General features: G+C 43.7%; 1 protein-coding gene across 7 annotated transcripts in view; it reads left to right on the top strand.

The window, feature by feature from the left end:
- Positions 1-1,298: 1,298 nt before the first annotated feature.
- LOC106603396 (connector enhancer of kinase suppressor of ras 2) overlaps positions 1,299-27,670 on the top strand; it is a 50,171-nt gene continuing 23,799 nt past the window's right edge. For 3 of the 7 annotated variants that reach the window (XM_014197030.3, XM_014197032.3, XM_014197034.3), the window contains exons 1-9: positions 1,299-1,912; positions 8,666-8,829; positions 18,883-19,085; positions 21,886-21,973; positions 22,787-22,828; positions 22,979-23,098; positions 25,229-25,288; positions 25,428-25,496; positions 26,943-27,089. In XM_014197030.3, the coding sequence (XP_014052505.1) occupies positions 1,849-1,912; positions 8,666-8,829; positions 18,883-19,085; positions 21,886-21,973; positions 22,787-22,828; positions 22,979-23,098; positions 25,229-25,288; positions 25,428-25,496; positions 26,943-27,089 (957 nt within the window). In that variant the 5' untranslated portion in view covers positions 1,299-1,848. Of the gene's footprint in view, positions 1,913-8,665; positions 8,830-18,882; positions 19,086-21,867; positions 21,974-22,786; positions 22,829-22,978; positions 23,099-25,228; positions 25,289-25,427; positions 25,497-26,942; positions 27,090-27,670 lie in introns of all 7 variants that reach the window. The other 4 variants (XM_014197029.3, XM_014197033.3, XM_014197031.3 and 1 more) reach the window with 2 other exon arrangements.

Raw genomic sequence — 27,670 nt, forward strand, 5'->3', positions numbered from 1 at the left:
GTAGATGTGCAGAAGATGAATGTGCAAGTAGAGATACTGGGGTGCAAAGGAGCAAGATAAATAAATACAGTATGCGGATGAGGTAGGTAGATAGATGGGCTGTTTACAGATGGGCTATGTACAGGTGCAGTGATCTGTGTGCTGCTCTGACAGCTGGTGCTTAAAGCTAGTGAGGGAGATATGAGTCTCCAGCTTCAGAGATTTTTTCAGTTCGTTCCAGTCATTGGCAGCAGAGAACTGGAAGGAAAGACGACCAAAGGAGGAATTGGCTTTGGGGGTGACCAGAGAGATATACCTGCTGGAGTGCGTGCTACTATGTGCTACTATGTGGGTGCTGCTATGGTGACCAGCGAGCTGAGATAAGGGGGGACTTTACCTAGCAGAGACTTGTAGATGACCTGTAGCCAGTGGGTTTGGCGACGAGTATGAAGCGAGGGCCAACCAACGAGAGCGTACAGGTCGCAATGGTGGGTAGTGTATGGGGTTTTGGTGACAAAACGGATGGCACTGTGATAGACTGCATCCAGTTTGTTGAGTAGAGTGTTGGAGGCTATTTTATAGATGAATTGGAATGCCGACTGCGAGCCAGGCCTAATCGCCCAACATCAGTGCCCGACCTCAGTAATGCTCTTGTGGCTGAATGGAAGCAAGTCCCCACAGCAATGTTCCAACATCTAGTGGAAAGCCTTCCCAGAAGAGTGGAGGCTGTTATAGCTGCAAAGGGGGGGTTAACTCCATATTAATGCCCATGATTTTGGAATAGGATGTTCGGTGAGCAGGTGTCCACATATATTTGGTAATTTAGTGTATCATTAATTTAAAGTCTAAAAATCAATGTATCAATTACAGATTTTCCCTTTAAGCAAGGACTATTAGTTCATGTTAATAATCAATTAAAATAAACGCCCATACTTTCATTATTATCTTATAATAGGGTAACCCATACCCTACCTAAATCCAAAAATGAATGTAGCCGCAATTGCAGATTGCACCATTAATAATTAATAGGCTTTTATCAGAAGCTTTCAATAAAAACTCATAAAATATAGAGGTGCAAGTATTCCATATTATTATACATCTTGTGCTATTAAATTGATGATCTGTTATTTCAAATAAAAATAAAATAAATTGCAATAGTCTCGTTCTTCTCTTTCATAATGTTAATTAACCAGATCAATTCATGTTTTATTGAATGCCTAAATCTGGCTTCCCAGAGGATTAGAATAAGAGAAGGAGATATTACAGTATGCTCGCTTCAGTTACGAGCGTCGTTTCCACTAGGCTGCGCTTGCTTGTATGATGGAGGCGTGAGCAACGACAAAGACGCGAGGGAAACATGGGCGAGAGGGAGAGAAAGAGGAGGGAGATAAAGTGAACGTTCGTCTGATGAGGGGGAGGGGGAGAGGGAGAGGGAGGGGGGAGCTTTCAAGCGCTTGTGTGACTCACAGATGGGGTGGTAGCAGTCTAGAAAGAGAATGCGTGGACCGCACGGTGCGACTGGGAAATAAACCCACAGACGCCACTACATGCCTTCTCTTTAGGATAGTATGAGATGAATTGGTGAGAGGGTCGCGGACGGTGCCACCAGAATCGTGCAGCAGCCTGGCATTAATGACAAACAAGGGAGCTATTCGAGCGCAGAACACAACAAGCACCAACCGCAGAGGAATGTGTATAACTCTATCCGACTCGAATCAAGCCACCCAGAAAATAACGTAGTCTCGGATCCGTTGGACCTCCTTCGTCGTTCTTATAAAACAGAAAAACGGATTACAGAACCAAACATTTGAGAATTTTGTGCTTGTTGGAGCGTTTCTTTTGTCAGGCGAGACCTGAAAAACTTCTACAATGGCTCTGGTCATGGAGCCTGTGAGCAAGTGGAGTTCGAGTCAAGTGGTGGACTGGATGAAAGGTACGCCACGGTTTCAAGATGTGCATTAGATGTTGCCAATCAACCTGCACACAAAATGCTGGGAAATATATATTCTCTGGACTCAAGTATAACGGCACCAAATGCGCCTAACTCCGATCAATAAACAGTGCGAGGCTAGTGCCATCACTGGCGACTAGGTGAAACAAAAACACCTGCTGGACCTCAGAAATAACGTATTAAATTATAATGGCAACAAATTGATAATCTATTATATTATATTATTTACTATGTGGGCTCGCTATACCACTAATGGAATTCAAATTTCAATTGAAATGTGGGCTGTGGAATTGGCAGTGATATAGACTTGGACCTGAGAAAATCTCAAAGCACTGGTGGATGAGTTGGTTTATTGTTAATTGAAAGAGTTCTGTATGGAGGCAGTCTTTGCCTTTTAAATGGCATTTCAGATCGATCTGAATATTGCCATTATGGGAGAAATTATCCACTGAAATGAAGGCATTGGGATGAATGACACTGAAGGGAAAAAAGTATTTACAATAAAACCTGTAGGTATTTGAAATTAAGCATTTGATGGTTCCGAATATGCAGAATATAATTAATGGAACAAACCGAAATGTCTATAAGAGAGACACTAATGTATCTAAAATGCCTTATTTAATTTCTGTGGATGTGGAGCTGAGATAGTTGTTTGATTCTCTGAGTCCCATCTAAGTGAAAGTCAAAGATGAGAGAATATATTACTAATAGCTATTACATCATCACTCTGGAGTGGATCTAGTGCATATACCAAATATTAACTACATCCAAAAATACTATTTCAGATCTGCAACACAGGTGGTGGTAATAATGCAGTAATAGTTATATCTTGGATGAAGATAATAAGATGGATGTGGTGCTACTTCGGGTGATTCATATGAGAGATGTATTGTGTGCGAGGCAATGGATGAAGGTTGGCGGTAGGCCCATGTTGCTTTGGAGAGATGCTCAACCAGATGGTGGTAGTGCCCTATGTGCTTTTGAGCCACTGTGGCCTGCGGTAACTGCAGTTGGTAAGCCTATCTTTAACACTCACTAGGCTCCCTGGGCCCAGAAGTTGTGGCTGGGCCAGCTCTCTGAGATCCAAGCTCAATTTCTTTCAGTCCTCATCACCTTCCCACTGGGAACACGCTGGTTGAATCAACGTTGTTTCCACGTCATTTCAATAAAATTAAGTTGTACCAATGTGGAATAGACGTTGAATGGACTTCTGTGCCCGGTGGGTCTCCATCTCTTCCAATATGCAATCTCTTTCACTTCTCTCCATCAGCTCTGAATATCATCATTATTATCCTTTTACTCTCTCTTCTGCCATTCCCTTTTACTCTCTCTTCTGCCATTCCCTTTTACTCTCTCTTCTGCCATTCCCTTTTACTCTCTCTTCTGCCATTCCCTTTTACTCTTCCATTACATCCCTCTAATCCTCCTATTCCTCTTGTCTTTCCGAGCAAAAACACACACACACACACACACACACACACACACACACACACACACACACACACACACACACACACACACACACACACACACACACACACACTCACACACACACACACACACACACACACACACACACACACACCACCTCAAATAGACGTTTTTCACCTCCCATCCTCTTCTTCCAATAGGAATTGTATGAACTACTGACTCCAGTTTAGAATTAAGTGGAGCGGTAACACTTAATACATTTCTCAGACGTGTTTAGATAATGTAGGCCAAAAGGCATGCATATTCATGGGGGGGGGCATGCATATTCATTTGAGAGAGGGTATGTTTTCTGTCCATTCTATGTTATTGTTTACATTAATTGTGTGTTGCTGTCATGTGTTTTGTGTGTATCACATGCCTGTGTATGTCTGTTTTCATATATGTCGTTATTACTGTGTAATGTGTTGTTTGTCTCTGCTGAGCAGAGTACTCATGTGGAGGATTCTAACCTCGCAGTGATGCTCCAACCACTTGTTCATTTACTTATTCACGCCTCCACTGCCTCAAAACACACTCACTCAAAGATTCAGTCAATCTCCAAACGTACACAACAGCTCAGCTGGCTGACTGAGACAGACACACTCGTGCCTGACTGGTGGGATCAGACACAAAGTAGTTCATGAGTTCAGTACAAGAGTACATAGTAGTCAAGGTGTCAGGGGGTGTGTGTGTGTGTGTGTGTGTGTGTGTGTGTGTGTGTGTGTGTGTGTGTGTGTGTGTGTGTGTGTGTGTGTGTGGTGTGTGTGTGGATAGGCATGTATGTGCATTTGCCTGGAAAGACAAGAGGAATAGGAGGATTAGAGGGATGTAATGGAAGAGTAAAAGGGAATGTCTGAAGAGAGAGTAAAAGGGACTGGCAGAAGAGAGAGTAAAAGGATAATAATGATGATATTCAGAGCTGATGGAGAGAAGATATTGCATACTGGAAGAGATGGAGAGGAGATGAGGACTGGAAGAAACTGAGCTTGGATCTCAGAGAGCGGGCCCTACAGTGGCCCAGCCACATCTGATGAGTGGAGCTGAGACAAGTTCTAGGCCCAGAGCCTAGTAATGGGGATGTGAAGTGAGGGATGGAGGAAGACGCCACAGTCACAAAGGAAAGGAAATGGAGTTTGTGTGATCTTGTCTCGGATCCATTCTTATACTCCCTGTCGCAAGGGCCCACAGCATCTCCACCTCATCATTACCATTCAGAGGTTCCATTATTAGCATAGGGTTCAGTGATGTCACCTGAGGCCAAATAGGAGCACCCAGTGACCTTCCCATAATGTCACTCTGCATCCTCCTGGCGCTGTCCAAGCGCTCTACTCTCTAAGCACCGACAAAGACCTGAGAAACCCCTCCACTTATGGAAAATAGTACTTTAAATGAAGGGTGAACTGTGTATTTTGCACATATAATTTATTTGCAAATGTATTGCATTTTAAACCAGGGGTTGGAACGTTCTGAACAGAACCACTATTGTTTTTGTTTCATTCCACTGTTCCGACCAGCAAATAAAGTTCTGAACCGTTTTTAACCCTCAAAAAGTACCGGTTTATATTGTTCCTTTCTGTTCCTTTTTTAACATGTGAAATATATATATATTTTCAATTAGCTCATTAAATTACTTCACCAACCAGTGCAGATAGAGCAGGCAAGCTAGTTGATTACATGCGTGATGGACAGACAAGTGTAGCCTATGGCACAAGATGCCACTGAAAAATGCCTGGAATGTAAAATAATGTTATTAACTGGTTCCCATGCTTTTAAAATAATGTTTCTGTTCTAGAACAGTATGGATAACTTTTGTTCCAGGTTCCGTTTCTGTTCCTTGAAAAATGTTGTTCTTTTCCAGCTTTCGGTTCTGTTCCCTGAACCGGTTCCAACCCCTGGTTTAGAAAGCTGCAAATACTTGGCTAATGTTCAAGCTAAGGGTTTTATGAAAATAGTTTTTTTTAATCTTAAATTTGTTATTTTCACACACAACACCTGCCATACATTTGTGCTAAAGGCAATTACTGAGATGATTGTCAAGCTATCTAAGCTGTAATGCACTGCCCTAGCAGAATCATGTCGAAAATTAGACCAATTTCCTCACTTGTGTTGCATAACATTGCATGCATTTGATGTTTGAATATTATTATGTGATTAAAAAACATGAGCTGGCGCACACCCAGAAAAATGAGTTTGTGTGGAGGTGCTGACTAACGGCGAATAAACTTCAAACTATCAAAATAAAGAGAGTCACACACTGGCCCTGAGGAAGGCACAGTGATGCTGAAACGTTGGTAAATACCCATTCAATTGCTGGTTAATACATGGTGTGTGCGACTTTCTTTATTTTGATAGTTTATTGAATATTATTATGTGCCATATGATGGGTATGTGAGTGTGTGTATGTATAAACTATAGAGTATGTGTGTGCACATTTACAGCATGTTTCTCTGGTTAAAGTGTGTTTATCGCTCCTTTGAGTGTGGGTGTGTGTGTGTGTGTTTTGATCTGACTGGCTGGCACCCTGCCCATGTCTCTTGACATTGATCAATGATGTAGATTAGCATAGTGCCCCTCCCCTACAAAGCCAACACAATAATGTACCACAGCACTAAACACAACTTACTCACCGCAGCCTCAATTACTAGCGGATTAATAGTCTCTTAATCAGATGTCTCATCTCTCTCTGTGTCTCTCTGGGTGCTCTTCCCAGTCAGGGTGGCTGTCTGTCTCATCCATTGGTCTCATCACAAAGAATAGCTCTGTTTGTTTAGGGAGGCCAGGCCAGTTGATTAAGGGGGAATTTCTCTGCAAAGTGGGGGGAAGCTAGGCTAGTTTGTTATAGAAGGGTTGCTCTGCCCATTTAGAATGACAAAGCCCATCTCTGAATTGAGGTGTAATATAGGTGTTTAAAGGACAAATACCTATTTGTCCTTTAGAACAGATTACTGTGTTTATGTAGGGAGATAGCTCTGTTATCTGGAGAGGCAGAGCATTCATACTTTAGACAATGTCCCTGCTTGTTTTGGTGGGAAGACGTTAGAAGGGTCTTTTCTATCTCTCTACCTTTTCACTTACATGTTTAGTTACAGTATTGTTGTCTTGTTGTCTTGCAGGAGCCACTACTCCAAACCCCACTGCATGGTTTCTATAGCAACATGGGGATTTCTTCATTGACAAATGCGTCTTGATTAACTGGGTAAAGAGGCTGATTTGTTAAGCCCTTAAATTGTATGCAAAGCCATGGAACTCTCCTCTTTCTGCTTCTCCATCATTTCTCTGCCAGTTGAACTTGAGCCGAATGCTTCATTAGGTCCAGGCCCGAGAACACACTGAGATTGAATCAAAAGGAGGAGATGAGGGCTCCACAGCCTTCTTTGTGGGAGGCTGACTGAGGGAGGAGAAAGGAGAGAAAGAGTGTGGGAGAGTGGATGAGAGTGGATGAGGGAGAGATTGAGAAACACTGAGACAGAGAGATGAGGAAAATTGAGCTGCTGTGCTCTGGACCAAAACACACAACCTGACTGGTTCTGCTTTCTCTCCACATGTATGTGTGTTTACATGTGTTTGTGTGTGTGTGTGTGTGTTTATATGTGTTTATATGTGTATCGGTATCTTAGCCAATGTGAGGACAATGTCACCATCCATGAAGAGCGGGGGGGGGGGGGGTTTCCATGACAACACAAAGCTCTGCCAAGTAGGTCTGCTACTATTTGAGACAACAGTCCTTGAGATGAGATCCATGATGTGTGTGGTGTGTGTGTGTGTGTGTGTGTGTGTGTGTGTGTGTGTGTGTGTGTGTGTGCGTGCGTGCGTGTGTGCGTGCTGTGTGTGTGTGTGTGTGTGTGTGTGTGTGTGTGTGTGTGTGTGTGTGTGTGTGTGTGTGTGTGTGTGTGTGTGTGTGTGTGTGTGTGTGTGTGTGTGTTTGTGTGTGTGTTTGTGTGTGTGTGTGTGAGACAGCAGTCTGTGTCAGTGCAGGAGCGAATGTGTGTGTCTGTGTGAGTGTTGAGTCCAGATTTAGTCAGACAGTGACAGATAGCGTTTGTACAGCTGTGAATGAAAGCGTTCAGAGATAATGACAGAGATGGTGCTATCGCTGTGTTTGTATGCCAGTGGGATAGGAGGATCATTTTGAACAGCTCCTCTGTTCAAACTGGAGAGGGAAGGATGGAAGGATGGAAGGAGGGAAGGATGGAAGGAGGGAAGGATGGAAGGATGGAAGGAGGGAAGGATGGAAGGAGGGAAGGAGGGAAGGATGGAAGGATGGAAGGAGGGAAGGATGGAAAGATGGTACTGTGTTTCAAGTGGGTTTAGTATGGGGCTAAATGTTTGCTCATGAAAGACCTGTGTCAACTGTTGGTTATGAGTGGACTGTAAGTGTGCAGTAAATGTGAGAGTGTTTGAATGTGTCATGGTCTTAATAAAGATATTATACTTTTTGTTTAGTTCTTTGTGTGGAAAGAACTACACAATAATAGTAGGACGGTTGTATGTAATGGTATGCGTAGGGGTTATGCGTATGTAATGGTATGTGGAAAGGGTTGGTTGTTTGTGGGTTGTACATACCACTGTAATTTGTTGGACATGTGTGGAGGTCTGTGTGACGTGGTTGATTAAAGCTTGGTGAGTCTGTGTGTGTATATCTGTTCAGCGATGCCCAGAAAGGCACTATGTTCATATCTGAGATCTCTGTTTGTCCGTTTTCGTTAAACCAAGCACTGGCACACACTCACAGGCTGCAGTTTCAAAGCCCAGAAATGAGAGACACAAACACACACACACACACACTCTCACACACACACACACAGTCAGAGATAGAGAGAGAGTGGGGGGGGGGGGGGGGGGGGAGACAGACAAGGTGGAGCGATAGAGTCACTGTAAACCCCTCAGGACTGCAGAGCTGAACTGATAAGAGTGAGTTTCTTCACACAGCCCTGACCAGATAACATAACATCTTCACACACAATATTTAGACTGATGCCTGTGAGAGACAGGTTGTTGGAGCTTACATCTGAAACACACTGCCTGCATTGGTCTTGGTAATAATCTGGATAGATGGAGTTGATACCAAGATTATTGTTACTTAAATGTTGTCTCTCAAAATAATATGCTATATATGCTATTTCTCAATTATACATGAATCAATACTTGTGTATGAAGTAGTAGCAGATAGCAGCAGAGAGGAGTAAGCCAATACAAATCTGTTTACCTGAATATATCTCTATGTAATGAGAGTTTTCACCGTGTCATTTCCTCCTCTCCCTCCAGGGCTGGATGACTGTCTGCTGCAGTACATTAAGACGTTTGAGAGAGAGAAGGTAGGAGGAGACCAGCTGCTTCGTATCACCCACCAGGAGCTGGAGGACCTGGGAGTGTCCCGCATCGGACACCAGGAGCTCATCCTGGAGGCTGTGGACCTACTCTGTGCCCTGGTGAGTCCTCCATCCCTTTCACTCAGTCATTTCATTCCCCTCCAGAGCAGGGGTCTTCAACCTTTTCTTGCCCAGGGACTCCCATCATATGTTACCACACTTATTTTTTCACGTCTTGTCTTATCATCAGGTGAATGATAATGGCAAGGCGAAGTAATCAGCATTTATTTTTAAAATTAATAGATATGGTAGAACGTTTTTCACTATTTTGACCTCCCCACATTATAATTGGAAGATAAAGTGTAAACTCTCAACTGCCTATTAGCTAGAAAGTTAACTCCAAACACATTTGCACTAAAATAGCAGCTGTTTAACTGGTTAAACAAAGGTTAGCCATGTTTTTGCAAAAATGATTTACCAAGTCAAGAAAGCTTACCACCAACCAGTAGAACTTGCCACACTAGTAGCCTATTCACGGGGGCTTTTTCAAAGTCTATGTCATATACTCCAGTGATTGTAATTTGCTCAATATTAGGAGTTGAGAATCATTGAGGACCGATGAACCCACCAAAGAGTGTGACTCAAGTCAGGAAGTCAGAGAACCATCCAGAGACCAACTCAAAAAGTCTAGGTCTAGGCTTAATCTGTGTCCGGGAAACCAACCCCTTATTTTTTGGCCATAGTGAAGACCCCTTTTTAGAGAGGTCAGACAGGCAGCTGGCGTAGGGCTTAACTGTAAGAGTCTTTACAGTTTAGGAGTGAAGTGCTGGGATATGTTAACCTCTCTGGGCTAGGTGGCACCAAATCGTCCCACCTACGTAACAGCCAGTGCAATCCCGTGGCGCGTTATTCAAAAAACCTTAGAAATGCAAAAACTTCAATTTTTCAAACATATGACTATTTTACACCATTTTAAAGATAAGACTCTCGTTAATCTAACCACACTGTCCGATTTCAAAAAGGCTTTACAACGAAAGCAAAACATTAGATTATGTCAGCAGAGTACCCAGCCAGAAATAATCAGACACCCATTTTTCAAGCTAGCATATAATGTCACATAAACCCAAACCACAGCTAAATGTAGCACTAACCTTTGATGATCTTCATCAGATGACAACCCTAGGACATTATGTTATACAATACATGCATGTTTTGTTCAATCAAGTTCATATTTATATCAAAAACCAGCTTTTTACATTAGCATGTGACTAGCATGTGACTAGCATTCCCACCGAACACTGCCGGTGAATTTACTAAATTTCTCACGATAAACGTTCACAAAAAGCATAACAATTATTTTAAGAATTATAGATACAAAACTCCTCTATGCACTCGATATGTCCGATTTTAAAATAGCTTTTCGGTGAAAGCACATTTTGCAATATTCTCAGTAGATAGCCCGGCATCACAGGGCTAGCTATTTAGACACCCAGCAAGTTTAGCACTCATCAAAGTCAGATTTACTATAAGAAAAATGTTATTACCTTTGCTGTCTTCGTCAGAATGCACTCCCAGGACTTCTACTTCAATAACAAATGTTGGTTTGGTCCAAAATAATCCATCGTTATATCCAAACAGCGGCGTTTTGTTCGTGCGTTCAAGACACTGTCCGAAAGGGTAAATAAGGGTTACGAGCATGGCGCAATTCGTGACAAAAAAATTCTAAATATCCTATTACCGTACTTCGAAGCATGTCAACCGCTGTTTCAAATCCATTTTTATGCCATTTTTCTCGTAAAAAAGCGATAATATTCCGACCGGGAATCTGCATTTAGGTAAACAGACGAAAAAAAATAAAGCATTCGGTCGACTCGGGCACGCGCCTAAGCCCACAGTACTCTGAGCGGCCACATGCCAAACGCGATAAAGTGTTTCAGCCAGAGCCTGCCTCGATATCGTTCAGCTTTTTCCCGGGCTCTGAGAGCCTATGGGAGCCGTAGGAAGTGTCACGTTAGAGCAAAGATCCTAAATCTTCAATAAAAACAGCCTAGATGAAACACATCTTGTCAGACAGGCCACTTCCTGCATGGAATCTTCTCAGGTTTTGGCCTGCCATATGAGTTCTGTTATACTCACAGACACCATTCAAACAGTTTTAGAAACTTTAGGATGTTTTCTATCCAAAGCCAATAATTATATGCATATTGTAGTTACTGGGCAGGAGTAGTAACCAGATTAAATCGGGTATGTTTTTTATTCGGCTGTGTCAATACTGCCCCCTAGCCCTAACAGGTTAAAGCATTTCTGCGCTGACAGCATTTCAGACTCTTGTTCCATCGTGTATGTTTTGTTTGTCTGACGTCTGTGTCCATTTTAGGACATTCTATCATTCAGTATTCCCTTTAGGTTGGATTTTCTTTCTGATTATTGATAATTAGTTGTTGACATATTCACGGTTGGCTAATATCTGTTTTAGGCTGACAGTGTTGTGACAGATCAGGTAATTGCCCTGTTTGTCAGTTAATTTCCCTTGTTCCATCTGTATGCTGGAGGGATAGTCACTCACAGAAAATAAACATTGATAATCACTGATAATCCCCTGGACTAATTTTCTATTCTCTCTGCCACCCCACACATACTGTACAGACACAATCACACCACCCCAAACACACAACACAATCACACCACCCCAAACACACAACACAATCACACCACCCCAAACACACAACACAATCACACCAACCCAAACACACAACACAATCACACCACCCCAAACACACAACACAATCATACCACCCCAAACACACAACACAATCATACCAGCTTCTAGGGTGGTTTGGGTGGGTGTGACACATGCATGATAAAGAACGATGACCAACAGAAAATAAAGATATAGAGAAAAAGGGGAGATAGAGGATGAGAGAGAAGAGAGAGGATCCGAGTAAAGATTGAGTGGGTGAGATTGATGGGAATAAAGGGAAACGAGTAAGGCGGGATATCTATTTAACTAACTATTTAGCAGTCTTATGGCTTGGGGGCAGAAGCTGTTCAGGTTCCTGTTGGTTCCAGACTTGGTGACTTGGTACCATTTGCCAAGCGGTAGTAGAGAGAACAGTCTATGACTTGGGTGGCTGGAGTCTTTGACAATTTTTAGGTCCTTCCTCTGACACCGCCTTGTACAGAGATCCTGGATGACAGGGAGCTCGGCCCTAGTGATGTAGTGGGCCGTACGAACTCTCTCTGTAGCGCCTTGCGGTCGGATGCCAAGCAGTTGCCATACCAAGCAGTGATGCAGCCAGTCAAGATGCTCTCAATGATGCAGTTGTAGAACTTTTTGAGGATCTGAGGGCCCATGCTGAACCTTTTCAGCCTCCTGAGGGAGATGAGGCATTGTCATGCCCTCTTCACGACTGTGTTGGTGAGTGGACCATGATAATTCCTTAGTGATGTGGACACAGAGGAACTTGAAGCTCTCAACCGGCTACACTACAGCCCCATCAATGTGCATGAGGGTGTGTTCGGTCCTCTGTTTCCTGTAGTCTACTATCAGCTCTTTTGTCTTGCTGATGTTGAGGGAGAGGTTGTTGTCCTGACACCACACTGCCAGGTCTCTGAAGTCCTTGTAGGCTGTCTCATAGACTGTTCTCTCTGCTACCACATGGCAAGCGGTACAGATGCACCAAATCTGGAACCAACAGGACCCTGGACAGCTTCTACTCCCAAGCCATAAGACTGTTAAATAGTTAGTTAATTAGATAACAAATACAGTTGAAGTCGGAAGTTTACATACACCTTAGCCAAATAAATGTAAACTCAGTTTTTCACAATTCCTGACTTTTAATCCTAGTAAAAGTTCCCTGTCTTAGGTCAGTTAGGATCACCACTTTATTTTAAGAATGTGAAATGTCAGAATAATAGTAGAGAGAATGATTTATTTCAGCTTTTATTTCTTTCATCACATTCCCAGTGGGTCAGAAGCTTACTTACACTCAATTAGTATTTGGTAGCATTTCCTTTAAATTGTTTAACTTGGGTCAAACGTTTCGGGTAGCCTTCCACAAGCTTCCCACAATAAGTTGGGTGAATTTTGGCCCATTCCTCCTGACAGAGCTGGTGTCACTGAGTCAGGTTTGTAGGCCTCCTTGCTCGCACACTCTTTTTCAGTTCTGCCCACACATTTTCTATAGGAGGGAGGTCAGGGCTTTATGAAGGCCACTCCAATACCTTGACTTTGTTTTTCCTTAAGCCATTTTGCCACAACTTTGGAAGTATGCTTGTGGTCATTGTCCAGTTGCAAGACCCATTTGCGATCAAGCTTTAACTTCCTGACTGATGTCTTGAGATGTTGCTTCAATATATCCACATAATTTCCCTTCCTCATGTTGCCATCTATTTTGTGAACTGCTCCAGTCCCTCCTGCAGCAAAGCACCCCCACAACATCATGCTGCCACCCCCGTGCTTCACGGTTGGGATGGTGTTCTTCAGCTTGCAAGCTCCCCCTTTTTCCTCCACACATAACGATGGTCATTATGACCAAACAGTTATATTTTTGTTTCATCAGACCAGAGGACATTTCTCCAAAAAGTACGATCTTTGTCCCCATGTGCAGTTGCAAACCAGATTGTTTATGGCGGTTTTGGAGCAGTGGCTTCTTCCTTGCTGAGCGGCCTTTTAGGTTATGTCGATATAGGACTCGTTTTACTGTGGATATAGATACTTTTGTACCTGTTTCCTCCAGCATCTTCACAAGGTCCTTTACTGTTGTTCTGGTATTGATTTGCACTATTCGCACCATAGTACGTTCATCTCTAGGAGACAGAACGCGTCTCCTTCCTGAGCGGTATGACGGCTGCGTGGTCCCATGGTGTTTATACTTGCGTACTATTGTTTGTACAGATGAACGTGGTACCTTCAGGCGTTTGGAAATTGCTCCCAAGGATGAACCAGACTTGTGGAGGTCTACAATTTATTTTCTGAGGTCTTGGCTGATTTCTTTAGATTTTTCCATGACATCAAGCAAAGAGGCACTGAGTTTGAAGGTAGGCCTTGAAATACATCCACTGGTACACCTCCAATTCACTCAAATTATGTCAATGAGCCTATCAGAAGCTTCTAAAGCCATAACATACTTTTCTGGAATTTTCCAAGCTGTTTAAAGGCACAGTCAACTTAGTGTATGTAAACCTCTGACCCACTGGAATTGTGATACAGTGAATTATAAGTGAAATAATCTGTCTGTAAACAATTGTTGGAAAAATGACTTGTGTCATGCACAAAGTAGATGTCCTAACCGACTTGCCAAAACTATGGTTTGTTAACATGAAATGTGTGGAGTGGTTGAAAAACGAGTTTTAATGACTCCAACCTAAGTGTAGGTAAACTTCCGACGTCAACTCTAGTTACCCGGGCTATTTGCATTGACCCTTTTTGCACAAACTCTTCTGGCTCATCACATACGCTGTTGTTACTGTTTATTATGCACTTAGTGTACAAAACATTAAGACCAGGTGAATTCAGGTGAAATCTATGATCCACTTCATAGATCCATGTTAAATCCACTTCAATCAGTTTAGATGAAGGGGAGGAGACAGGTTAAAGAAGGATTTTTAAGCCTTGAGACATGGATTGTGTGCCATTCAGAGGGTGAATGGGCAAGACAAAATATTGAAATGCCTTTGATCGGGGTATGGTACTGTAGTAGGTGCCAGGCACCCCGGTTTGTGTCAAGAATTGCAACACTGCTGTGTTTTTCACACTCAACAATTTCCTGTGTGTATCAAGAATGGTCCACCACCCAAAGGACATCCAGCCAACTTGACACATCTGTGAGAAGCATTGGAGTCAACATGGGCCAGCATCCATGTGGAACGCTTTCGACACCTTGTAGAGTCCATGCCCCAATGAATTGAGGCTTTTCTGAGGGAAAAAGAGAGGGGTTCAATTCAATATTAGGAAGGTTCCTAATGTTTGGTATACTCAGAGTATATCCTGTTACTTAGTCACTTTGTCCCTACCTATATGTACATATCTACCTCAATTACCTCGTACCCCTGCACATCGACTCGGTACTGGTACCCTGTGTATATAGCCAAGTTATCTTTACTCATTGTGTAGTTATTCCTTGTGTTATTATTTTTCTTTTTTTTATTATTATTTATTATTATTTTTTAATAATTATTTTTGTCTCTGCATTGTTGGGAAGGGCCCGTAAATAAGCATTTCACTGTTAGTTATCACCTGTTGTTTACAAAGCATGTTTATTTGATGGTGAGAGGGAAGGAGTGATGAGAGAGAGAGGAGGGGATAGAGCAAGGAGGGGATAGAGAGAGAGGAGGGGATATATAGAGAGAGGAGGGGATATAGAGAGATAGGATTAAATAGAGAGAGAGAGAGAGAGAGAGAGAGAGAGAGGAGGGGCTAGAGAGAGGGAGGGGATAGAGAGGGAGAGGAGGGGATAGAGAGAGAGGAGGGAATAGAGCGAGAGAGAGAGAGAGAGGAGGGGCTAGAGAGAGGGAGGGGATAGAGAGAGAGAGGAGGGAATAGAGAGAGAGAGGAGGGGCTAGAGAGAGAGAGGGGATAGAGAGAGAGAGGAGGGAATAGAGAGAGAGGAGGGGCTAGAGAGAGGGAGGGGATAGAGAGAGAGAGGAGGGAATAGAGAGAGAGGGAGGGGATAGAGAGAGAGGAGGGGATAGAGAGAGAGGGGGGAGGGGATAGAGAGAGGAGGAGGGGATAGAGAGAGAGAGAGAGAAGATGGAATAGAGAGAGGAGGGAATGGAGAGAGAGAGAGGAGGGGATAGAGAGAGAGGAAGGGATAGAGAGAGGAGGGGATAGACAGAGAGAGGGGGGGAGGGGATAGAGAGAGGAGGAGGGGATAGAGAGAGGAAGGGATAGAGAGAGAGATGGGGAGGGGATAGGGAGAGAGGAGGGGATAGAGAGAGAGAGGGGGGAGGGGATAGGGAGAGGAGGAGGGGATAGAGAGAGGAAGGGATAGAGAGAGAGAGAGAGAGAGAGAGAGAGAGAAGATGGAATAGAGAGAGAGGAGGGGATAGAGAGAGGAAGGGATAGAGTGAGGAGGGGATAGACAGAGAGAGGGGGAGGGGATAGAGAGAGGAGGGGATAAAGAGAGAGGGGGGGAGGGGATAGAGAGAGGAGGAGGGGATAGAGAGAGGAAGGGATAGAGAGAGAGAGAGAGAAGATGGAATAGAGAGAGAGGAGGGGATAGAGAGAGGAAGGGATAGAGAGAGGAAGGGATAGAGAGAGGAGGGGATAGAGAGAGGAGGGGATAGAGAGAGGAGGGGATAGAGAGAGGAGGGGATAGAGAGAGGAAGGGATAGAGAGAGGAGGGGATAGAGAGAGGAAGGGATAGAGAGAGGAGGGGATAGAGAGAGGAGGGGATAGAGAGAGGAGGGGATAGAGAGAGGAAGGGATAGAGAGAGGGGATAGAGAGAGGAAGGGATAGAGAGAGGAGGGGATAGAGAGAGGAGGGGATAGAGAGAGGAGGGGATAGAGAGAGGAGGGGATAGAGAGAGGAAGGGATAGAGAGAGGAGGGGATAGAGAGAGGAGGGGATAGAGAGAGGAGGGGATAGAGAGAGAAGATGGAATAGAGAGAGGAGGGGATAGAGAGAGGAGGGGATAGAGAGAGGAAGGGATAGAGAGAGGAGGGGATAGAGAGAGGAGGGGATAGAGAGAGGAGGGGATAGAGAGAGAAGATGGAATAGAGAGAGGAGGGGATAGAGAGAGGAGAGATAGAGAGAGGAGGGGATAGAGAGAGGAGGGGATAGAGAGAGGAAGGGATAGAGAGAGGCGGGGATAGAGAGAGGAGGGGATAGAGAGAGGAGGGGATAGAGAGTCAGCAGTCAGAGGTCACAGATGTTATCTGAAGCCCACTCATCCTCCCTAGCCGTACGGGTAAGCTCGCCTTCACTCCCAAAGCCCCTTATGTAACTGGGATTTGGTTAAGTCAGTCAGTCAGGCACAGTCAGGCACTGTATTAAATATGATTACTCATCGGCCAGCCCCCCTCCAAGAAACCCTCTCATGACAGACGCCCACAGGCCCCCACGTGCAGCGGGGCATTGTGGGTAGCGGGTAATGAGTATTCTGGTTTCCCCACACATGCGAGGTGACAGCTGGAGGGGGAGTGGGGGGCGGGTCTGATGGGTCACTGGTTCTGTTAGATCCTCGCATGTTTGTCACACAGAGGCAGGCATAAGCAGGCAGGCTAGACTCCCTGTGAGCTCCTGTCAGTACGACTGGCTTTTTATTTAACACACTTTTAATCCCTTACTTTCTCTGCCTGTATGGAAAGAAACATGTTACAGTGAATTGTGTGTTTATGCCACATTCCCTTCCTTTGAATGAGGGTGAACAATGTTAACGTGAAAATGAGTTTAGGGAGCATTTTTATGATTACTGTTGACTTGATTATCTAAACAACATTGTCATACAGTATATTTACAGCTTTTGGGAAAGTTAGTAACCTTTAATTTTCTCCTTTAGTTGCCTTCACATGTAATGGATGTGACTTACTGGTTAGTGTGCACTTTGTTCTACACACACTAGAGTCAAGATCTTCTTGACTCTAGTGTGCACTCCATGGCAGTGAAATGCACTCCATGGCAGTGAACTTTCTGTAATTGTGTATTATATTGGCTCTGAAGTTTCTGTAGTTTGTTTTGAATTGATATCGACAGGTTAAAACCCATTAAGACGAACCATCTCCTCTTCATGAGGGTTCTGTAGAAACATACAACAACAGAAATCATCCAAAATCCCAAATAAAACAACAATAACATCACGGTGATAATGACAACGAGAGTCAACCAAATCCTCTCTCTCTGTCTCCTCTCTCTGTCTCCTCTCTCTCTCTCTGTCTCCTCTCTCTCTCTCTCTCTCTCTCTCTGTCTCCTCTTTCTCTCTCTCTCGCTCTCTCTCTCTCTCTCTCTCTCTCTCTCTCTGTCTCCTCTCTCTCTCTCTGTCTCTCTCTCTCTCTCTCTCTCTCTCTCTCGCTGTCTCCTCTCTCTCTCTCTGTCTCCTCTCTCTGTCTCCTCTCTCTCTGTCTCCTCTCTCTCTGTATCTCTCTCTCTGTCTCTGTCTCTGTCTCCTCTCTCTGTCTCTCTCTCTCTCTCTCTCTCTCTCTCTGTCTCTTCTCTCTCTGTCTGTCTCTCTCTCTGTCTCTCTCTCTGTCTCCTCTCTCTCTATCTCCTCTGTCTCTGTCTCTGTCTCCTCTCTCTCTATCTCCTCTCTCTGTCTCCTCTCTCTCTCTCTGTCTCTGTCTCCTCGCACTCTCTCTGTCTCTCTCTCTGTCTCTGTCTCCTCTCTCTCTCTGTCTCTCTCTCTCTCTGTCTCTCTCTCTCTCTGTCTCCTCTCTCTCTATCTCCTCTCTCTCTGTCTCTGTCTCCTCTCTCTATCTCCTCTCTCTGTCTCCTCTCTCTCTCTCTCTCTCTCTGTCTCTCTCTCTCTCTCTCTCTGTCTCTCTCTCTCTCTCTATCTCCTCTCTCTGTCTCTCTCTCTCTTGCTGTCTCTCTCTCTCTCTGTCTCTGTCTCTGTCTCCTCTCTCTCTCTCTCTCTCTCTCTGTCTCTGTCTCTGCTCTCTCTCTCTCTCTCTCTCTCTCTCTCTCTCTCTCTCTCTCTCTCTCTGTCTCTGTCTCCTCTCTCTCTCTCTCTCTGTCTCTCTCTCTCTCTATCTCCTCTCTCTCTGTCTCTGTCTCCTCTCTCTCTCTCTCTCTCTCTCTCTCTCTCTCTCTCTCTCTATCTCCTCTCTCTGTCTCTCTCTCTCTTGCTGTCTCTCTCTCTCTTGCTGTCTCTCTCTCTCTCTCTCTCTCTGTCTCTGTCTCCTCTCTCTCTCTCTCTCTCTCTCTCTCTCTCTGTCTCTCTCTCTCTGTCTCTGTCTCCTCTCTCTCTCTCTCTCTGTCTCTGTCTCTGTCTCTGTCTCCTCTCTCTCTCTACCTCTCTCTCTATCTCCTCTCTCTGTCTCTCTCTGTCTCTCTCTGTCTCTCTCTCTCTCTCTCTCTCTGCTCTCTCTCTCTTCTCTTGCTGTCTCTCTCTCTCTCTGTCTCTCTGTCTCTGTCTCCTCTCTCTCTCTATCTCTGTCTCTCTCTCTCTCTCTCTCTCTCTCTCTCTCTCTCTCTCTCTCTCTCTCTCTCTCTCTCTCTCTCTTTCTCTCTCTCAGAACTACGGTCTGGAGACAGAGAATCTGAAGACTCTATCCCACAAGCTGAATGCCTCAGCCAAGAACCTGCAGAACTTCATCACAGGGAGGCGTCGCAGTGGTCACTATGACGGCCGCGCCACCCACAAGCTGCCCAACGACTTCCTCACCTCTGTGGTGGACCTCATCGCTGCAGCCAAGAGCCTGCTGGCATGGCTGGATAGGTGAGATTTGCAAAGAGCAACAGTACACACACACATACACATACACACACACACACACACACACACACACACACACACACACACACACACACACACACACACACACACACACACACACACACACACACATACACACACACACACACACACACACACACACGTAATCGCATACATCATTTTTCACTTCTAAGTAAAACAAGTAAATCATTCAAATGAATGTTGTTGGTGGCAAGTGATTCTCTTTATTGTGTAATTTATCTGACCTGTGGTAAGTTTCAGAACAGAACATTCGGCTCCATTGCACTTCATTGCACTTCATTGTAAAGTGCAGTAATATATTTGACCGCATCTGTACACACTGTACATGCTCAGAGACACACTGTCATACACAGACTACTCTCATAGGTTGTTTTTCAAATCACACAGTCCCCTATGTAATGCACTACTTTTTTCCAGGCCAGTGGCGGTTTTAGCATGTGAGTCTTGGTGGGGCAAACAAAAAAAGATGTGGGATGCATGCCAGCAAAGCCACAACACTAAAGAATACATTAATTGCACTCAAACGGTGGCCACAAACTGTTAGGGCCTGCATAATGCTGTCCCAACAACAGTCCCAACACCTTACCACTGCTACAGTTCATTCAGCCTCATTTACTGCCTTTAAAAAAAAACTTAGCTGATATGGCTGACTTGCTTAAACAAATGTGGTTTCTAATGACAATTGAGATGTACAAACTATGGCAAAAGAGGACGACAAGCGGATAAGAGGCAATCCGTAATTTCGATTAAGTCAATAATGAGTGAGAGACAACGGACTTAAAGGAAAGGGGGGATACCTAGTCAGTTGTACAACTGAATGCATTCAACGGAAATCTGAATAAGAGAGGTGCGGGGGGCTGCCTTAATCGACACCCATGTCTTCGTCGCCCGGGGAACAGCGGGTTAAGCGCCTTGTTCAGGGGCAAAACGACAGATTTTTACCTTGTCAGCTCGGGGATTCGATCCAGCAACTGTTTGGTTACTGGCCCAACGATCTAGGCTACCTGCCGCCACGTAGTAAATAAAACTATTTGTTCAGCATTTCTGAAATGTACAGTGACAGAATTCAGAACATAGGCCGTTCTTACATATAAACAGTCAATGAAAGCTCGGTGAAAATGGACCAAATTATTAGGGTGAGGCACATGTGCTACTAACAGCTTACCACACAACATACGTTTAGTATTACTGTCTCAGCTACAGTATACATATCTCCATTGCATATTACATAATTTATGCAGCAGCATACAATACATTTTTGGACTCATCTTGGCTTGTGATTTGCTCACTTAAACATGAAGGTGACGCAGCGGTTTTGTCATCAAACTTTGTCATCATAGTCTGGCATTCTCTGGATTTATGGTAGGAACTCGGAAAAGAAAACACACAGCCACTCGATTGAATAGCAGGCTACTGTTACTTATTGCTTTGCACTGCTTGCAGTTAGCCACTGATTCCTTCCAAACGACTCATTGTTGTATTTGCGATTTCCAACTTGTTGTGTAATCTTTATTTCCAATGGCCAATGAGCACCGATACGTTTTATCTATACTTTCTCTTCATTATTTCTCTTCATATGACAAGGATTAAAAAGAATTTGCCAGTAGATTGTTGACTTGATTCATGATAATGACTGCTAGCTAAGACTTTGGTCCAATTAAAGCTACTGTAGATATAACATGATTTGATGTCATTCTGTCTGTGGCCAATGATCTTGAGCCTTCTTGGATGGGCACTTCTAATATAACTCTATAGCAGAACCCAAGGGGCAAACATTTTCGCGCTCTAACCTTAGAATTGGGGGTGACGTACTGTCCCATGAGTGACAGAAAACTGAGCCAATCATGCTGGCTACCCCCACCACCACAGAAAGCACTGAGCTAGGCTGAAACACCTGCATTTTGGAGCTGCCTTACTCAAGAAAACAGAAAAGAGACCATGTTTGTATGCACTTTTATTAACTCAGTTCAATTTTTGTTTATTTACATTGTTTGCAAACTGATATGTGACATGTAAATGCCAAAATAACAAGCAAAACAGGGAAGCCCCCCCCCACATTTTTGTTGTTGTTGCCCCCACCTGACCTGAATGACGAGTCGCCACTGGTCCAGACCCATAGGGTGTCATATGAACATTTACCCATAATTAATTCAGAGGTCAAGGGTCAGAGATGGCTCACTGGGTAGCAGACAGACAGGGTCTGTTTTCGACCACTCAAAAGTCTATGTCCTTACATAATCTCCATGAGCAATCAGCTGACGAACAAAGGATGAGTAAAGCTTTTATGTAAGGGTTGTTTTTGAGAGGTTGGCGATGAGAGCTGTTAAGAGCTGCTGTGTATCCTCCTCAGGTCCTCTGTGAGTTGCTGCCAGACAGTGTGTGTGTGTGTGTGTGTGTGTGTGTGTGTGTGTGTGTGTGTGTGTGTGTGTGTGTGTGTGTGTGTGTGTGTGTGTGTGTGTGTGTGTGTGTGTGTGTGTGTGTGTGTGTGTGTGTGTGTGTGTGTGCGTGTGGACGGGTGGGTGTATTAAGACTATCATATGCAGTAGACAACTTGTATGAAAGCTGCATTATTAGTTTGATTCCCTAGACTTGCACTCTAGTTTAAGAACTGAACAATACCAGCTTCATAGATAACTGTCATTGTCATATATAATATGACACACAATACACACATCATATTCACCCACATGCATTGTCCACTCAAAGGGATCAGAATGAAGAATGATCTAATGGTTCATTCCAGGTGCTACTTCTTTTTCAGGTCTCCGTTCGCAGCAGTGGCAGACTACTCCATGACAAGAAACAATGTGATTCAGCTGTGTCTAGAGCTCACCACGATTGTACAGCAGGCAAGCCATCAAACACAGTCCCATATACAGCTGTACCACTAGCTAGCATTAACCACTGTTATAACAAACATGTCTCAAAGGCCTTTTTAAATTGAGTTAGTCAACACAGGACCTGTGTTCTCTGCTCTGCTATTGGAAATAACTGTATGTGTCATCATGCCAACTGAGCAAAGACAGCCTCTGGCTACTTAAATGGAGCCTTTCCTTTTGTAAAGAGCATGACAGCCTGCCTGCCTATCATACAGTATGTGTGTACGCTGGGAGGATGTGGATGGGTTTCTCTGTGTTGCTCTAATTCCTACTGCGGGAGCAGAACTGAACTGTTCCAATAGATATAAATAGGGGAAGGCTGTGACTGTATAGAGGCATCCATCTTCACTAGAGCAGGACAACGTACTGTAGGAGGAGGGCTGCGGGGAGAGAGGAAGGGTGAGTTCAGGCCTGGTCCTGCAGGGATTGGCTCGGGTACAGGCTCTACGAGAGGGCCTGGTCCAAGGCTGCAGAGGTGTTTACAAAGAGCAGCAGGTAGAGCAGCGGAGGTTTCATCCATGTGTGGCTGTCTGTGGAGTCTATCTGATGGCCAGGAGATATCGTCTGTAGAGAGAGAGAAGGAGCGTAGAGAGGGACTCATGCCCCCGACAAGGCAGAGTGACTCGTAGCAGACTGTTTGTGTGTGTTTGTGTGGGAGGGGGGCATCAGTGCTGAACTTCTCTGTTCTTTGCATATTGCCACCTTGTTATAACTGGAATAATCACTTCTCTGACACGTTGTCCTGTGGTAACCTCTGCCTCTCCATCTCCCTCTGTTTGGCAGGACTGTTCTGTGTATGAGACAGAAAATAAGATTCTGCATGTGGTGAGTGGGCCCACTTATTTCCATTCCTTTCAATGCATCCAAACATAATTAGAGTCCCCATAACTCAGTTACTGTCTGGCGACTCATCCCTAATCCATCTAAAATCCCTGTTTTCTCTCTTTCCCTACTCTCCATCCTTTCTGTCTACAGTGTAAGACTCTATCTGGAGTGTGTGATCACATCATCTCTCTGTCCTCTGACCCGATGGTGTCCCAGTCAGCCCATTTGGAGGTGGTTCAGCTGGCCAACATCAAGTCCACTGAGGGACTGGTAAGACTCCCCAGATACTCAGACGTACAGACTAGAAGGTCTTGTACCTTTTACTTACCTTCTCTCTTTCTTTCTCTAACACAACTACAAAACATGCACTCCTTCTGGGTGACAGATCACTCTTCTGGGTAATAGATTTTTTAGAGTAACTACTATGTATTTAATTAGTATATTTGTCCTGTACAGTACAGTATGTGGATATAAACCGTTATCTAAAACCTGCATGTTTGCCCTAACTTGCGCTTACAGTTGAAGTCGGAAGTTTACATACACTTAGGTTGGAGTCATTAAAACTTATTTTTCAACCACTCCACACATTTCTTGTCAACAAAATATAGTTTGGCAAGTCGGTTAGGACATCTACTTTGTGCATGACACAAGTAATTTTTCCAACGATTGTTTACAGACAGATTAGTTCACTTATAATTCACTGTATCACAATTCCAGTGGGTCAGATTTTTACATACACTAAGTTGACTGTGCCTTTAAACAGCTTAGAAAATTCCAGAAAATGATGTCATGGCTTTAGCAGCTTCTGATAGGCTAATTGACATCATTTGAGTCAATTGGAGGTGTACTTGTGGATGTATTTCAAGGCCTACCTTCAAACTCAGTGCCTCTTTGCTTGATGTCATGGAAAATCAGAAGAAATCAGCCAAGACCTCAGAAAAATAATTGTAGACTCCCACAAATCTGGTTCATCCTTGGGAGCAATTTCCAAACGCCTGAAGGTACCACTTTCATCTGTACAAACAATAGTACGCAAGTATAAACACCATGGGACCACGCAGCCGCCATACCGCTCAGGAAGGAGACGCGTTCTGTCTGCTAGAGATGAACGTACTTTGGTGAGAAAAGTGCAAATCAATCCCAGAACAACAACAAAGGACCTTGTGAAGATGCGGGAGGAAACAGGTACAAAAGTATCTATATCCACAGTAAAACGAGTCCTATATCGACATAACCTGAAAGGCCGCCCTGCAAGGAAGAAGCCACTGCTCCTAAACTGCCATAAAAAAAGCCAGACTATGGTTTGCAATGGCACATGGGGACAAAGTTCGTACTTTTTGGAGAAATGTCCTCTGGTCTGATGAAACAAAAATAGAACTGTTTGGTCATAATGACCATGACAATGACCCCATGCATACTTCCAAAGTTGTGGCAAAATGGCTTAAGGACAACAAAGTCAAGGCATTGGAGTGACCATCGCAAAGCCCTGACCTCAATCCCATAGAAAATTTGTGGCCAGAACTGAAAAAGCATGTGTGAGCAAGGAGGCCTACAAACCTAATTCAGTTACAGCAGCTCTGTCAGGAGGAATGGGCCAAAATTCACCCAACTTTTTGTGGGAAGCTTGTGGAAGGCTACCCAAAACGTTTGACCCAAGTAAAACAATTTAAAGGCAATGCAACCAAATACTAATTGAGTGTATCTAAACTTATGACCCACTGGGAATGTGATGAAAGAAATAAAAGCTGAAATAAATCATTCTCTCTACTATTATTCTGACATTTCACATTCTTAAAATAAAGTGGTGATCCTAACTGACCTAAGACAGGGAATTTCTATAGGATTAAATGTCAGGAATTGTGAAAAACTGAGTTTAAATGTATTTGGCTAAGGTGTATGTAAACTTCCGACTTCAACTGTTGATATGACTGTCCTGCTTGGGGCTGTAAACTTCCACCCCCCCACACACACAAACGCACACAGAGGGCCACAGAGCACACAGAAGGCAACAGAGCTTTTCACATACAGGACTGTCAATAGATCCTGAACAGAGGAGTGGGCAGACTGGGGCAAAAATAAACCTCTTACTCTCTTCTCACTCAGACTGAGATGCACTGAATGTGTGTGTGTGTGTGTGTCTGTGTGTGCGCGCGTGTGTGCGTTTCTGTGTGTCTGTTTGTTATGCACTCTGAGGAAAGGCTTGAACATTTGAGTATGTTTGTCTGTTTGTCTCTCTGAGTGACAGTGTCCGATTGAATATGTACAGTATGGATTTATGGATGTTTTTTGTAACTTTGTACTGTATGCATTTATGTGTTTGTGTTTGTAATGTTCTGTATATGGATGTGCAAACTATTATCAGGCTATGGCTCTAAGCTACCTCTCTCTGTCTCTTTATAGGGCATGTACATCAAATCGACATATGATGGCCTGCATGTCATCACTGGAACTACAGAGGGAGTGAGTATCTATCATGCTCAGTCAGAGGGAGATGTGTCACTCAAGGCAGTGTCACAGTGAATCTCCCTAATGACTCTGAACAGCATCAGGCCCATCAGTGTTTTTATAGCTGTGTGATGTGTCTCTTCCTCTCCATCAGTCTCTGGCTGACCGCTGTAAGAAAATTCATGCAGGCGATGAAGTCATCCAGGTCAATCATCAGACAGTGGTGCGTCTCTCTATTTTCTAACCTTTATTTTACCTTTATTTAACCAGGAAGAAACCCATTGAGAAGCAGGGTCTTTTTTTCCAGGGTGACCTGGCCAAGATAGCAGTAGTAGTCAATGCAACATTTAAGATGTTCACCCATGAAAGGATTCATTCATTCAAGGTTAATACAAACGGTTGCAACTTTCACTGGGGACGGTTGGGACATCCCCCCCCCCACATTCTGAAATTGCATTTTTGTCAACCCCAGTTTTATCATTGGAATGTGACGGTGTGCTTTAGGACCATGCGGATGCCTCCGAGCGGTCGGGGTAGGCTGTTTGGAGTGTTCATCTGACTGCATTAAAAAAAAAGTCCAGTCAATATAGAATTTCATCAGAAAAACAATAGTCCAAACCCCATGTCTCTACTATATATGGTTCAAACGTTACAACCAATTTACTCTGAGAATTTAGCATGTTTAGAGTGAATGGAATGTCATCACAGTATGATAAAAAAGTGGTCACTGCTCAATAGAATTCTGTGGCGCTACTCCGTGGCAGAACGGCGCTAACTTCGAAACTCAACTGACAAGCTAACTAGTGGCTGCAGGTTCAGGAGTGAAAACATGGGCTTTTTCTAAATGAAATCTGCTGAATACAATACTTAAAATGATACTAAATATATATTTATTTACAAAGCTAAGAGATTGAATTTCAATATCCACCCTTTGCGAAGACAATCTGTTCCTGTTTTCGTAGTGTATTTCTGAGTCTTTCCCTTTAAATCGGCATAGAAACGGCCCTTCTCAACTTAGAGTGATCGCCATTATAGGCCATGAAAGCCAAGGATCTGGAGGTGAAAATGACGAAGATATCAAGTTGATTTTGATTGGTCCAACCATTTGGAAACACCTCCAAATGGTACCACCTCACAACGCCAAATATGGAAGAGATACAACCAAGAGTTGCACAGTCTAAACTAGCAACGGTCACAGCAAATGAACATTCTTATTTCATCAACACTGTCAAATACAAGTATATTAAGGTTATAATATTGTAAAGAACAATCTAATGATTCATTCTATGTAATTGATAATGACATAGGTCAAAGAAAAATACATTTTGACATTGATTTTGTAACACCCTACAGAAAACATTTAAAAAATGCTAACCTTCTCTGGCTGAGAGCATGCTCTGGTGAAGGTCATTAATTTCATTAAAAACAAATATGATCTCCCTGTCCATCCACATTTATCTTACGTTTACATACTGTTATAGAACTACCCTATGATTACTACTATGCTCGTGTGAAATGTTGTCCTATGTGTTTTTCATTGTGTGTGTGTGTGTGTGTGTGTGTGTGTGTGTGTGTGTGTGTGTGTGTGTGTGTGTGTGTGTGTGTGTGTGTGTGTGTGTGTGTGTGTGTGTGTGTGTGTGTGTGTGTGTGTGTTGGCATGTGGCACTAGGTGGGCTGGCAGTTGAAGAACTTGGTGAATTCTTTGCGCGGGGACCCTGGGGGTGTTATGCTGACTCTGAAGAAGCGCCCACAGAGCACGCTGACATCCACCCCAGCACTACTGAAGAACATGAGATGGAAACCCTTAGCCCTGCAAGTATGACAACACATTCAACCTCCACACAACTGATGAATGGGTATACATTTGGCCGAATCTGAAATCACAAACTATTCCCTTAATAGTGGTTCTTTATTATTATTATTTTTTAAATTAGATCAGCTTTAATATTGCAGATAGATTGTGGCTTCTATCAATGTAATTGTCTGCATCATTTCCAATCATTTCCAATCTCCCATATATTTTTTCCCCTCATCAATCTACACGCAATACCCCATAATGATCAAAAACTGTTCTTTAGAAATTTTTGCCCCAAAAAATATTATACAAAATAATTAAATATTACATTTACATAAGTATTCAGACCCTTTACTCTGTACTTTGTTGAAGCACCTATGGCAGCGTTTACAGCCTGGAGTCTTCTTGGGTATTTGTGGAGTTTCTCCCATTATTGTCTGCAGATCCTCTCAAGCTCTGTCAGGTTGTATGCAGAGTGTCGTTGCACAGCTATTTTCAGGTCTCTCCAGAGATTTTCGATCGGGTTCCAGCTCTGGCTGGGCCACTCAAGGACATTCAGAGACTTGTCCAGAAGCTACTCCTGCGTTGTGTTGGCTGTGTTC

Source organism: Salmo salar, chromosome 04, assembly GCF_965601325.2.
Source record: "Salmo salar chromosome 04, fSalSal1, whole genome shotgun sequence".
Classification (NCBI taxonomy): Eukaryota; Metazoa; Chordata; class Actinopteri; order Salmoniformes; family Salmonidae; genus Salmo; species Salmo salar.